The sequence below is a fragment of the Scyliorhinus torazame genome, chromosome 5 (genome assembly GCF_047496885.1).
Source record: "Scyliorhinus torazame isolate Kashiwa2021f chromosome 5, sScyTor2.1, whole genome shotgun sequence".
Classification (NCBI taxonomy): Eukaryota; Metazoa; Chordata; class Chondrichthyes; order Carcharhiniformes; family Scyliorhinidae; genus Scyliorhinus; species Scyliorhinus torazame.
The window spans coordinates 155,334,682-155,347,205 of record NC_092711.1 but is presented as its reverse complement, the minus strand read 5'-3'; the positions used below and the strand labels follow the sequence as shown (position 1 = coordinate 155,347,205).

The 12,524-nt window shown below is 48.5% G+C and overlaps 2 protein-coding genes across 2 annotated transcripts in view; one reads left to right on the top strand and one right to left on the bottom strand.

The window, feature by feature from the left end:
- Positions 1-12,524, bottom strand: part of LOC140417985 (uncharacterized) — a 175,933-nt gene that overhangs the window by 132,653 nt on the left and 30,756 nt on the right. The window lies entirely within an intron of this gene.
- On the top strand, positions 176-3,448 carry LOC140420183 (uncharacterized). Its single transcript, XM_072504211.1, has one exon. It carries the CDS (start codon positions 1,011-1,013, stop codon positions 1,935-1,937), a length of 927 nt encoding a protein of 308 aa, XP_072360312.1. The 5' UTR covers positions 176-1,010; the 3' UTR covers positions 1,938-3,448.

Below are 12,524 nucleotides of genomic sequence, written 5' to 3'. Positions count from 1 at the left end.
CCTTCCGGTTGTCCAACAGTTCCCATTGGTCAATACCTTCAGCAGGAAGGTCAAGAAAGGCACCTCTGCACATGCGCAGTCCCGGGGCGGGGGAGAGGTGGGATTTCACGCTCTGGCCGGAGCCGTCATCTGTTTGCCTGGCTTATCTCTAGGTGGTGAGGGGGGAGAAGGGAACAAGGGGTGGGGACGGGGCCGCCATCTCCGGGCCTGCGCACTGGAAGCCGGAGACGTCACCGCGGAGCAGAGTGAAACCATTGTGACGTCAGCGGAAGTTGGACTTCAGAGTAAAACTCCTCTGGGCAATATCTGGGAGCAAATCAATGTTTACCCCTTTCCATTTCTTTCCTCATTCGGGGAGGGCATTATGACTTTCAGTAACTGAAGGGAATAGAACTGAATCCAATCTGCAGATTACACATGTTTTCAGTCCAGTAATGTAAACATATATCTGTCTGGCAGCCTGCATGACAGGAAGCTGTGAGCAGGGATCTGTCAATCAGCCTGAATCAGCACCTTCAGGAGAATTGGGAGGGTCAATATTAGATACAGCAGAGTGAGAACGCAGTGAGAGTTACTGCTTTTGCAAAATGAGAGTATGTTCCATGGAAATGAGAATTGTCGGTCCTGAATTTCAATCCAGTACTGATGGTGATGATTTTTGTAAACTTTTAAAGGATATTAGAAGGTGAGGAATTACTGGCAGAAATCTCAAACCAAACGTCACATCAAACTCTGACAGTGTCACTCGATTCCTCGGCCTTTGAATCTAGAAGGAACATTTTGTCCGTTCTGGCTGCAGAAGGTTTTAAACATCAGTGTGACTAGAAAAGCACCAAGACACACCTGATTGAGAGTGTTCCAGTTCACTGACTGGAACGAGCTTTGACCAGTTGCACAGGCTGAAAAAACATTGCACCATTCACAGCGGGGAGAGACCGTACCTGTATTCTGTGTGTGAACAAGGCTTCAACTGATTGTCCAACCTGGAGAGATACGAGGAAACCCTCACCATGGATAAACCATGGAAATGTGGGGACTGTGGACAGGGATTCGGATCCCCATCAGAGCTGGAAACCCATGGACACAGTCACACTGAAGAGAGGCTGTTCACCTGCACTGAGTGTTGGCAGAAATTCAGTGATTCTTCCAACCTGCAGACACACCAGCGAGTTCACACTGGGGAGCAGCCATTCACCTGCACTGTGTGTGCTAAGGGATTCGCTCAGTTATCCAGCCTATTGAGACATAATGTCACTCACACCAATGAGAGACCCTTTAAATGCCCCGACTGTGGGAGTTGTTTCAAAAGGTCTCAGGAACTGATGGTCCACCAGCGCATTCACACTGAAGAGAGACCATTCAGCTGCTCTCACTGCACCAAAAGGTTTGGACGGTCATCCACACTGCAGAGACACCAGCATGTTCACACCGGGGAGAGACCATTCACCTGCTCTGTGTGTGGGAAGGGATTCAGTGATTTATCCACCCTGCAGATACACCAGCGAGTTCACACTGGGGAGAGGCCATTCACCTGCTCTGACTGTGGGAAGGGATTCAGTGATTCATCCAACCTGCTGAGACACAAGCGAGTTCACACCGGGGAGAGGCCGTTTGCCTGCACAGTGTGTGGGAAGGGATTTACTCAATCATCTGACCTGCAGGGACACCAGCGAGTTCACACTGGGGAGAGGCCGTTCACGTGCTCTGAGTGTGGGAAGGGATTTACTCGGTTAGACAACCTGCTGACACATCAGCGAGTTCACACTGGGGAGAGGCCATTCACCTGCTCAGTGTGTGGAAAGGGATTTACTCAGTTGTCCCACCTGCTGACACATCAGCGGGTTCACACTGGGGAGAGACCGTTCACCTGCTCCATGTGTGGGAAGAGATTCACTCAGTTATCCCATCTGCTGACACATCAGAGAGTTCACAAGTGATTACAGGAGCTGGATTCTGCTGTTATTGCTGCTGTTAATCACATCCAGGACTGCACTATGTTCATTCTGACAGTCGATGAAGTGGGAGGGTCAGAGGGTTTCTTTCTGCTGGACTCTCACAGTTTGCTTCCAGTAAGAGGCAGCACGTGATGCAGTGGTTAGCACTGCTGCCTCACGGCGCCGAGGATCCGGGTTCGATGCCAGCTGCAGGTCGCTGTCTGTGTGGAGTTTGCATATTCTCCTTGTCTGCATGGGCTCACCCCCACAACTCAAAAACATGTGCCGCATAGGTGGATTGGCCACATTAAATTGCCGCTTAATTGGAAAAAAGAGTTGGGTACTCTAAATTTTTTAAAAAGTTTGCTTCCAGTGGGCTGGTGTTCTTTGAGCCTGGGAGAGCAGATTTCCACAGAATAGACCCACAAAGGCTGAGGAAGGACTTTTATTTTATCCTGGACAGTAAATGAAATGAAAATCGCTTATTGCCACAAGTAGGCTTCAAATTAAGTTACTGTTTTTCCCCCACTACAGGTAGATCTAAAATAAATACAGAAAGAACTGAAAAAACGCAGCAAGTCGGACACCATCTGTGGAGTGAGAAACAAAGTGAATGTTTCACGTCCAATTGTTCTGGACACCTGGTAGCTAAGAGACTGAACCAGAACCAGAACATTTTAAAGTTTTAAGATTGTGTGGAAAGGTCGATTTGTGCCAGTAGTGATGATGTAAGAAATAGGGCTTGGTTATTTTATAAACAAACTTTGTTAAAACAAACAAAAACAATATTTAAACTTTAACTCTAAGGTTAACTGATTTACATAGAACACAGGAATTAGGAGCAGAAGAGGGCAAATCAGTCCTTCGAGCCTGCTCCGCCATTCAACCAGATCATGGCTGATCTCTTCCTGGTCTCAAATCCACCTCTCTACTTGCTCCCCATATCCCTTTCACCCATTTTTGATCAGAAATATATCTATCTCCTTGAAACCATTTAATGACTCAGATTCCACCGCACTATGAAGCAGTGAGTTCCACAAATTTGCCACCCTCTGCGAGAGTTAGTTCCTCCTCATCTCAGTTCTAAATCTATTGCGCCTCAACCTATATCCATGACCTCTCATTCTAGATTGCCCCACAAGGGGGAACATTTGGTCTACGTTTACTTTATCAATCCCTTTTAGTATTTTAAATACCTCAATCAGATCCCCTCTCATTCTTCTAAACTCCAGCGAGTAAAAGACCAAACTGTTTAATCTCTCCTCGGAAACAATCTGATGAACCTCCTCTGAACTGCCTCCAATGCCACCACATCCTTCCTCAAATAAGGAAACCAAAACTGCACAACATACTCCAGATGTGGTCTCACCAACACCCAAGACAATTACTTTTTTTTAAATTAAATATTTTATTGAAAATTTTTGGTCAACCAACACAGTACATTGTGCATCCTTTACACAATATTATAACAACACAAATAACAATGACCTATTTTATAAACAAAAAATGAATAAATAATAAATAACAAAAATGAAAACTAGCCCTAATTGGCAACTGCCTTGTTACAAGTAACACTCTCCAAAAATATAACTTAACAGTCCAATATATAATTATCTGTAGCAACGACCGATACATACTATACAGTATATATTAACAACCCTGAGAGTCCTTCTGGTTCCTCCTCCCCCCACCCCCCTCTTCCCCCCCCCCCCCCCTCTCCCCCCCCCCCACCCCCGATCCTGGGCTGCTGCTGCTGCCTTCTTTTTCCCATTCCGTCTATCTTTCTGCGAGGTATTCGACGAACGGTTGCCACTGCCTGGTGAACCCTTGAGCCGACCCCCTTAGGACGAACTTAATCCGCTCTAGCTTTATAAACCCCGCCATGTCATTTATCCAGGTCTCCACCCCCGGGGGCTTGGCTTCTTTCCACATTAGCAATATCCTGCGCCGGGCTACTAGGGACGCAAAGGCCAAAACATCGGCCTCTCTCGCCTCCTGCACTCCCGGCTCTTCTGCAACCCCAAATATAGCCAACCCCCAGCTTGGTTCGACCCGGACCCCTACTACTTTTGAAAGCACCTTTGTCACCCCCATCCAAAACCCCTGTAGTGCCGGGCATGACCAAAACATATGGGTATGATTCGCTGGGCTTCTCGACCACCTCGCACACCTATCCTCCACCCCAAAAAATTTACTGAGCCGTGCTCCAGTCATATGTGCCCTGTGTAATACCTTAAACTGAATCAGGCTTAGCTTGGCACACGAGGACGACGAGTTTACCCTGCTTAGGGCATCTGCCCACAGCCCCTCCTCGATCTCCTCCCCCAGCTCTTCTTCCCATTTCCCTTTTAGTTCATCTACCATAGTCTCCCCTTCGTCCCTCATTTCCCTATATATATCTGACACCTTACCATCCCCCACCCATGTCTTTGAGATCACTCTGTCCTGCACCTCTTGTGTCGGAAGCTGCGGGAATTCCCTCACCTGTTGCCTCGCAAAAGCCCTCAGTTGCATATACCTGAATGCATTCCCTTGGGGCAACCCGTATTTCTCGGTCAGCGCTCCCAGACTCGCGAACTTCCCATCCACAAACAGATCTTTCAGTTGCGTTATTCCTGCTCTTTGCCACATTCCATATCCCCCATCCATTCCCCCCGGGGCAAACCTATGGTTGTTTCTTATCGGGGACCCCCCCAAGGCTCCAGTCTTTCCCCTATGCCGTCTCCACTGTCCCCAAATCTTCAGTGTAGCCACCACCACCGGGCTTGTGGTGTAGTTCCTCGGTGAGAACGGCAATGGGGCTGTCACCATAGCCTGTAGGCTAGTCCCCCTACAGGACGCCCTCTCTAATCTCTTCCACGCCGCTCCCTCCTCCTCTCCCATCCACTTACTCACCATTGAAATATTAGCGGCTCAATAATACTCACTTAGGCTCGGTAGTGCCAGCCCCCCCCCCCCCCCTATCCCTGCTACGCTGTAAGAATCCCTTCCTCACTCTCGGGGTCTTCCCGGCCCACACAAAACCCATGATGCTCTTTTCAATCCTTTTTAAAAAAGCCTTCGTGATCACCACCGGGAGGCACTGAAACACAAAGAGGAATCTCGGGAGGACCACCATCTTAACCGCCTGCACCCTCCCTGCCATTGACAGGGATACCATATCCCATCTCTTGAAATCCTCCTCCATCTGTTCCACCAACCGCGTTAAATTTATCTATGCAATGTGCCCCAATTCTTAGCTATCTGGATCCCCAGGTAACGAAAGTCCCTTGTTACCTTCCTCAACGGTAGGTCCTCTATTTCTCTACTCTGCTCCCCTGGATGCACCACAAACAACTCACTTTTCCCCATGTTCAATTTATACCCTGAAAAATCCCCAAACTCCCCAAGTATCCGCATTATTTCTGGCATCCCCTCCGCCGGGTCCGCCACGTATAGTAGCAAATCGTCCACATACAAAGATACCCGGTGCTCTTCTCCTCCCCTAAGTACTCCCCTCCACTTCTTGGAACCCCTCAACGCTATCGCCAGGGGCTCAATCGCCAGTGCAAACAATAATGGGGACAGAGGGCATCCCTGCCTTGTCCCTCTATGGAGCCGAAAATATGCAGATCCCCGTCCATTCATGACCACGCTCGCCACTGGGGCCCTATACAACAGCTGCACCCATCTAACATACCCCTCTCCAAAACCAAATCTCCTCAACACCTCCCACAAATAATCCCACTCCACTTTATCAAATGCTTTCTCGGCATCCATCGCCACTACTATCTCCGTTTCTCCCTCTGGTGGGGCCATCATCATTACCCCTAACAACCTCCGTATATTAGTGTTCAGCTGTCTCCCCTTCACAAACCCAGTTTGGTCCTCGTGGACCACCCCCGGGACACATTCCTCTATTCTCATTGCCATTACCTTGGCCAGGACCTTGGCATCTACATTTAGGAGGGAAATAGGTCTATAGGACCCGCATTGTAGCGGGTCTTTTTCCTTCTTTAAGAGAAGCGATATCGTTGCTTCAGACATAGTCGGGGGCAGTTGTCCCCTTTCCTTTGCCTCATTAAAGGTCCTCGTCAGTACCGGGGCGAGCAAGTCCACATATTTTCTATAGAATTCGACTGGGAATCCATCCGGTCCCGGGGCCTTTCCCGCCTGCATGCTCCTAATTCATTTCACCACTTCTTCTACCTCGATCTGTGCTCCCAGTCCCACCCTTTCCTGCTCTTCCACCTTGGGAATTTCCAGCCGATCCAAGAAGCCCATCATTCTCTCCCTCCCATCCGGGGGTTGAGCTTCATATAATTTTTTATAAAATGTCTTGAACACTCCATTCACTCTCTCCGCTCCCCGCTCCATCTCTCCTTCCTCATCCCTCACTCCCCCTATTTCCCTCGCTGCTCCCCTTTTCCTCAATTGGTGTGCCAGCAACCTGCTCGCCTTCTCCCCATATTCGTACTGTACACCCTGTGCCTTCCTCCATTGTGCCTCTGCAGTGTCTGTAGTCAGCAAGTCAAATTCTACATGTAGCCTTTGCCTTTCCCTGTACCGTCCCTCCTCCAGTGCTTCCGCATATTGTCTGTCCACCCTCAAAAGTTCTTGCAGCAACCGCTCCCGTTCCTTACTCTCCTGCTTCCCTTTATGTGCCCTTATTGATATCAGCTCCCCTCTAACCACCGCCTTCCACGCCTCCCAGACCACTCCCACCTGGACCTCCCCATTATCATTGAGTTCCAAGTACTTTTCAATGCACCCCCTCTCCCTTAGACACACACCCTCATCTGCCATTAGTCCCATGTCCATTCTCCAGGGTGGGCGCCCTCCTGTTTCCTCCCCTATCTCCAAGTCCACCCAGTGTGGAGCGTGATCCGAAATGGCTATAGCCGTATACTCCGTTCCCCTCACCTTCGGGATCAATGCCCTACCTGGCACAAAAAAGTCTATTCGCGAGTAGACTTTATGGACATAGGAGAAAAACGAGAACTCCTTACTCCTAGGTCTGCTAAATCTCCACGGGTCTACACCTCCCATCTGCTCCATAAAATCTTTAAGTACCTTGGCTGCTGCCGGCCTCCTTCCAGTCCTGGACTTCGACCTATCCAGCCCTGGTTCCAACACCGTATTAAAATCTCCCTCCATTATCAGCTTTCCCATCTCTAGGTCCGGAATGTGTCCTAGCATCCGCCTCATAAAATTGGCATCATCCCAGTTCGGGCATATACGTTTACCAAAACCACCGTCTCCCCCTGTAGTTTGCCACTCACCATCACGTATCTGCCCCCGTTATCCGCCACTATAGTCTTTGCCTCGAACATTACCCGCTTCCCCACTAATATAGCCACCCCCCTGTTTTTCGCATCCAGCCCCGAATGGAACACCTGCCCCACCCATCCTTTGCGCAGCCTAACCTGGTCTATCAGTTTCAGGTGCGTTTCCTGTAACATAACCACATCTGCTTTAAGTTTCTTAAGGTGTGCGAGTACCCGTGCCCTCTTTATCGGCCCGTTGAGCCCTCTCACGTTCCACGTGATCAGCCGAATTGGGGGGCTTCCCACCCCCCCTCCCCCCCCCCCCCCCCCCCCCTTGCCGATTAGCCATCATCTTTTTCCAGCTTCTCACCCAGTTCCCACGCAGCTGTATCTCCCCCAGGCGGTGCCCCCCCGCCCATCCTCTCCCGTACCCGCTCCCCCCTTTCCCCAGCAGCAGCAACCCAGTAATTCCCCCCTCCAACCCCCCCCGCTAGCGTAATTACTCCCCCCATGTTGCTCCCAGAAGTCAGCAAACTCTGGCTGACCTCGGCTTCCCCCCGTGACCACGGCTCGCACCGTGCGACGCCCCCTCCTTCCTGCTTCTCTATTCCCGCCATAATTATCATAGCGCGGGAGCCAAGCCCGCGCTTCTCCCTTGGCCCCGCCCCCCATGGCCAACGCCCCATCTCCTCTCCCTCCCCCCATCACCACCTGTGGGAGAGAGAAAAGTTACCTTACCGCAGGATTAGAACATAAAACCCCTCTTCGCCCCCCACATTCGCCCCACCACTTTGTCCAAACGTTCTTTTTAATAATCCACTCATTCCAGTTTTTCTTCTACAATAAAAGTCCACGCTTCATCCGCCGTCTCAAAGTAGTGGTGCCTCCCTTGATATGTGACCCACAGTCTTGCCGGTTGCAGCATTCCAAATTTTATCTTCCTTTTATGAAGCACCGCCTTGGCCCGATTAAAGCTCGCCCTCCTTCTCGCCACCTCCGCACTCCAGTCTTGATAAACGCGGATCACCGCGTTCTCCCATTTACTGCACCGAGTTTTCTTCGCCCATCTAAGGACCATTTCTCTATACTTAAAACGGAGGAATCTCACCACTATGGCTCTGGGAGTTTCTCCTGCTCTCGGTCCTCGCGCCATAACTCGGTACGCTCCCTCCACCTCCAACGGACCCGTCGGGGCCTCCGCTCCCATTAACGAGTGCAGCATCGTGCTCACATATGCCCCGACGTCCGCCCCCTCCACACCTTCAGGAAGACCAAGAATCCTCAGGTTGTTCCTCCTTGCGTTGTTTTCCAGTGCCTCCAACCTCTCCACACATCGTTTCTGATGTGCCTCCTGTATCTCCGTCTTCACCACCAGGCCCTGTATATCGTCCTCATTCTCGGCTGCCTTCGCCTTCACGACCCGAAGCTCCCGCTCCTGGGTCTTTTGTTCCTCCTTTAGCCCTTCGATCGCCTGTAGTATCGGGGCCAACAGCTCTTTCTTCATTTCCCTTTTGATCTCTTCCACACAGCATTTCAAGAACTCTTGTTGTTCAGGGCCCCATGTTAAACTGCCACCTTCCGACGCCATCTTGGTTTTTGCTTGCCTTCCTTGCCGCTGTTCTAAAGGATCCACTGCAATCTGGCCACTTTCTCCTCCTTTTTCCATCCGTATCCAGGGGGGATTCCCTTCTGGTTTACCGCACAGTGTTTTTAGCCGTCAAAATTGCCGTTGGGGCTCCTATCAAGAGCCCAAAAGTCCGTTTAACAGGGAGCTGCCGAAACGTGCGACTCAGCTGGTCATCGCCGCACCCGGAAGTCTCACCCAAGACAATTACAACAACACTTCTCTACTTTTATACACCAGTCCTTTTGTAGTAAATGCTAAAATTCCATTTGCCTGTTTAATTGCATGCTGTACCTATATACTGATTTTCTGCGATTCATGAACAAAGACACCCAGATCTCTCTGCCCAGAAGCATTTTGAATCTGCTTTCCATTTAGGTAATAAATTGTCATTCTATTTTTTTCGGCCAAAATGGATAACCTCACATTTATCTACATTAAACTCCATCTGCCAATATTTGGCCCAATCTCCTAGCCTATCCATATCCGTCTGTAACACTGTTATCTCCTCTTCACTGCCTGCTTTCCCACCTGCTTTAGTATCATCCAGAAATGTTGCAATGTTGCACTCTGTCCCTGCTTGCAGATCATTTATATAGATTGTAAACAGTTGAGGACTGACCCCTGCGGCACCCCACCAGTTACAGTTCTCCGGTCAGAGGAGGACCCATTTATCCCAACCCTCTGCTTTCTGTCAGTCAGTCAATCCTCAATCCAATCTAGTTTTCTACCCCCAACCCCCTGCGATCTAACTTTCTGGATCAATCTTTTATGCAGCACCTTTTCTAACACCTTCTGGAAGTCTAGATATAATAATAATCTTTATTAGTGTCACAAGTAGGCTTACATTAACACTGCAATGAAGTTACTGTGAAAATCCCCGAGTCGTCACACTCCACGCATGTTCGGGTACACTGAGGGAGAATTCAGAATGTCCAATTTACCTAACAAGCACGTCTTCCGGGACTTGTGGGAGGAAACCGGAGCACCCGGGGTAAACTCACTCAGACTCCTCACAGACAGTGACCCAAGCCAGGAATCGAACCCGGGTCCCTGGCGCCGTGACGTGACAGTGCTAACCACTGTGCTACCATGCCAGCCATAACATACCACATCCCCATCATCCACCTCGCTGGTTACGTCCTCAAAGAACTCATGCAAGTTTGTCAGCCATGACTTCCCTTCATAAAACCATGCCGACAATGGTAGATTGAGCTTTGTCTTTCCAAATGTTCAGTCATCTATCCTTAATGATTGATTCCAGCAACTTCCCCACCACAGAGGTCAAGCTAATTGGTAATAGTTTCCTACTTTTTGCCTCTCTCCCTTTTTGAGTTGGGGAGTTACATTAGCGTATTTCCAATCCACAGGACTCTTCCAGGGAATTCTTTAATATCATAACCAATGCATCCATGATCTCTTTAATTCCCTAGGATGTGGCCATCAGGTCCCAGAGACTTATCTGCCTTTAGTTCCATCAGTTTATTCAATACCGTCTCCCTAGTGATGTTTATTACACCAAGTTCCCCTGCATTTACTGTAGTTTTTGGAAAATGTTTATTATCTTCTACTGTGAAGACAGAGGCAAAATATTGGTTCACTACCTCTGCCATCTGTGTTCCCCATTATTACCTCACCAGTTTCATCCTCCAAAGGGCCAATATTTACTTTACCTAGTCTCCTCCTCTTTATATCCCCGCCTACCATCACCGGAAGTCCAATCTCTGATAACACTTAACCTCATGCCCAACTTTCACTCCAACAGTCACCTTACAATTTGATTTTTCATGTTTCCTTTCCCCGCCATCGTCGTCAGACTGGTCCTGCATGCTCATCTTATTAACCTCTATCCTCTCCTCACATGCTGACCTGCTTTGGTTATACTTCTTGTAGTTTTAACCTTCCATCCCCCCCCCCCATTACATATAGTTTCTTAAATGTAAGGTGTCAGTTCTCATTAAGCAACACTTTACGTGAACATGCAGCTCTCTTTCCCCTGACACAAACAGGCAAAGGCAATACTTCCATTTAACAAAGCAATTTTTCTTCTGTTGGGGATATTCGTTCATAACCGTTTTCGAAAGCCTGCCTCGGTGGCAACTTTCATGACCTCTCTTGGTCAATTTCCAAAGCCTTCTTGTATGTAACTATTCAGAACCGCATTCTTTCTCTCTCTCTCTCTAACCGCTGCCAAGCTCCTTATGCAGAAGAACAGAGCTATGATATTGATGTGCAACTGACCTCTCATTGACGGACAGAGGCCATCAGACTCTGTCGTGGGTGAACAGTTGGTTTGACAGGAATGTCCCAAAGAACAATGAACCTGGGGAATCCTGTGTATTTCCACAAATGAGTTTAAGTCTTACAACACCAGGTTAAAGTCCAACAGGTTTGTTTCAAACACTAGCTTTCGGAGCACTGCTCCTTCTTCAGGTGAATGTTCATTGGGGGAGGGTCAGGCAGAACAAAAGAGAAAGTCAGGGACTGGTTCGAGGGTGGCTGAGATTAAATGACAAAAATGTCCTGGAACAAAAGGTAAAGGGAGAGGTAATGGTTGTCGTAAAGAATCAAAGCATTGGTCCAGAGTAAATGTTAATGGCAGAATAAAGGACAGCTCCTTCTGGAAGTGATGCAGACTGGCACCCGGTAAAAAAAACAAATCAAAATGGAGGAGCGCGTTCCGGTCTGAAGTTGTTGAACTCAATGTTGAGTCCAGAGCTGTAAAGTGCCTCATCAGAAGATGAGGGGCTGTTCGTCCAGCTTGTGTTGGGCTTCTCCGGAACATTGCAGCAGGCCGAGGACAGAAATGTGAGCCTGAGAGCAAGGTGGCGAATTCTAATGGCAGCGAGCGGAAGGTCAGGGTCATGCTTGTGGACTGAGCGGAGGTGTTCCACAAAGAGGGCAGGGAACAAGCTCCAGATGAATTAAAGAGAAACTATTTAGGTCCAGAATATTGTGAATATCTTTTACTCTGGTTGTCTTTTAACCATGTTTTGTTTCATGGGTTGACAGGCTCTTTAACAGAAAGTGAGTCTCTCTGAGGTAATTGGCTAAGGAGCCAGAGGGGAGATGAGATTTTATTTTATTTTTTGACACAGTGAGTTGTTCTGATCTGTCTGAAATCAGATTCAATTGTATATTACCAAAGAGTAAATACTTGAAAGGGAAGAATTTACAGGGATGTGGGGAAAGGGCAGAGCAGTTGAATAAATCAGAGAGTCCTTTCAAAGAGATAGCAAGAACACAATGGGCTGAATGGACTCCTCCTGCAGTCTGTGAATCTGAGCCTCCTGCTTTTGTGCAGGTTAAAAGGGACAGATTTCATTGCAGCCTCTTCCCTGTATATGTATTTAAAGAGACGGGTTTCTCTTTAGCTCTGAGTGATCAATATAACAATTGGTTGGAGGCCCATTTCCCAGTCAGTCCTCCATTAGTGCGACATCCTTGGCAGTTTCTCAACTGGGGTGCAGGTCCCGTTATTCTCAGCTAAATTCAGTCCTCAGCTCCTGCCTGTCATTGACACGAGCAATAGAGACAGAAAGGTGCCCGAGGCTCAAATGGGAAGTTAAAACTTGTATCTCTAAATCAACACTTCAACATTTGTCAGTCAAATATGTTATTTATACTGGGGGGTTTATTATTATATTTGGGCACTGGAGGCAAAGGGTGGGCGTTTAAAGGGTAACTTTCCCTTTCTAACTTTGAATTGTCGATAGAGCT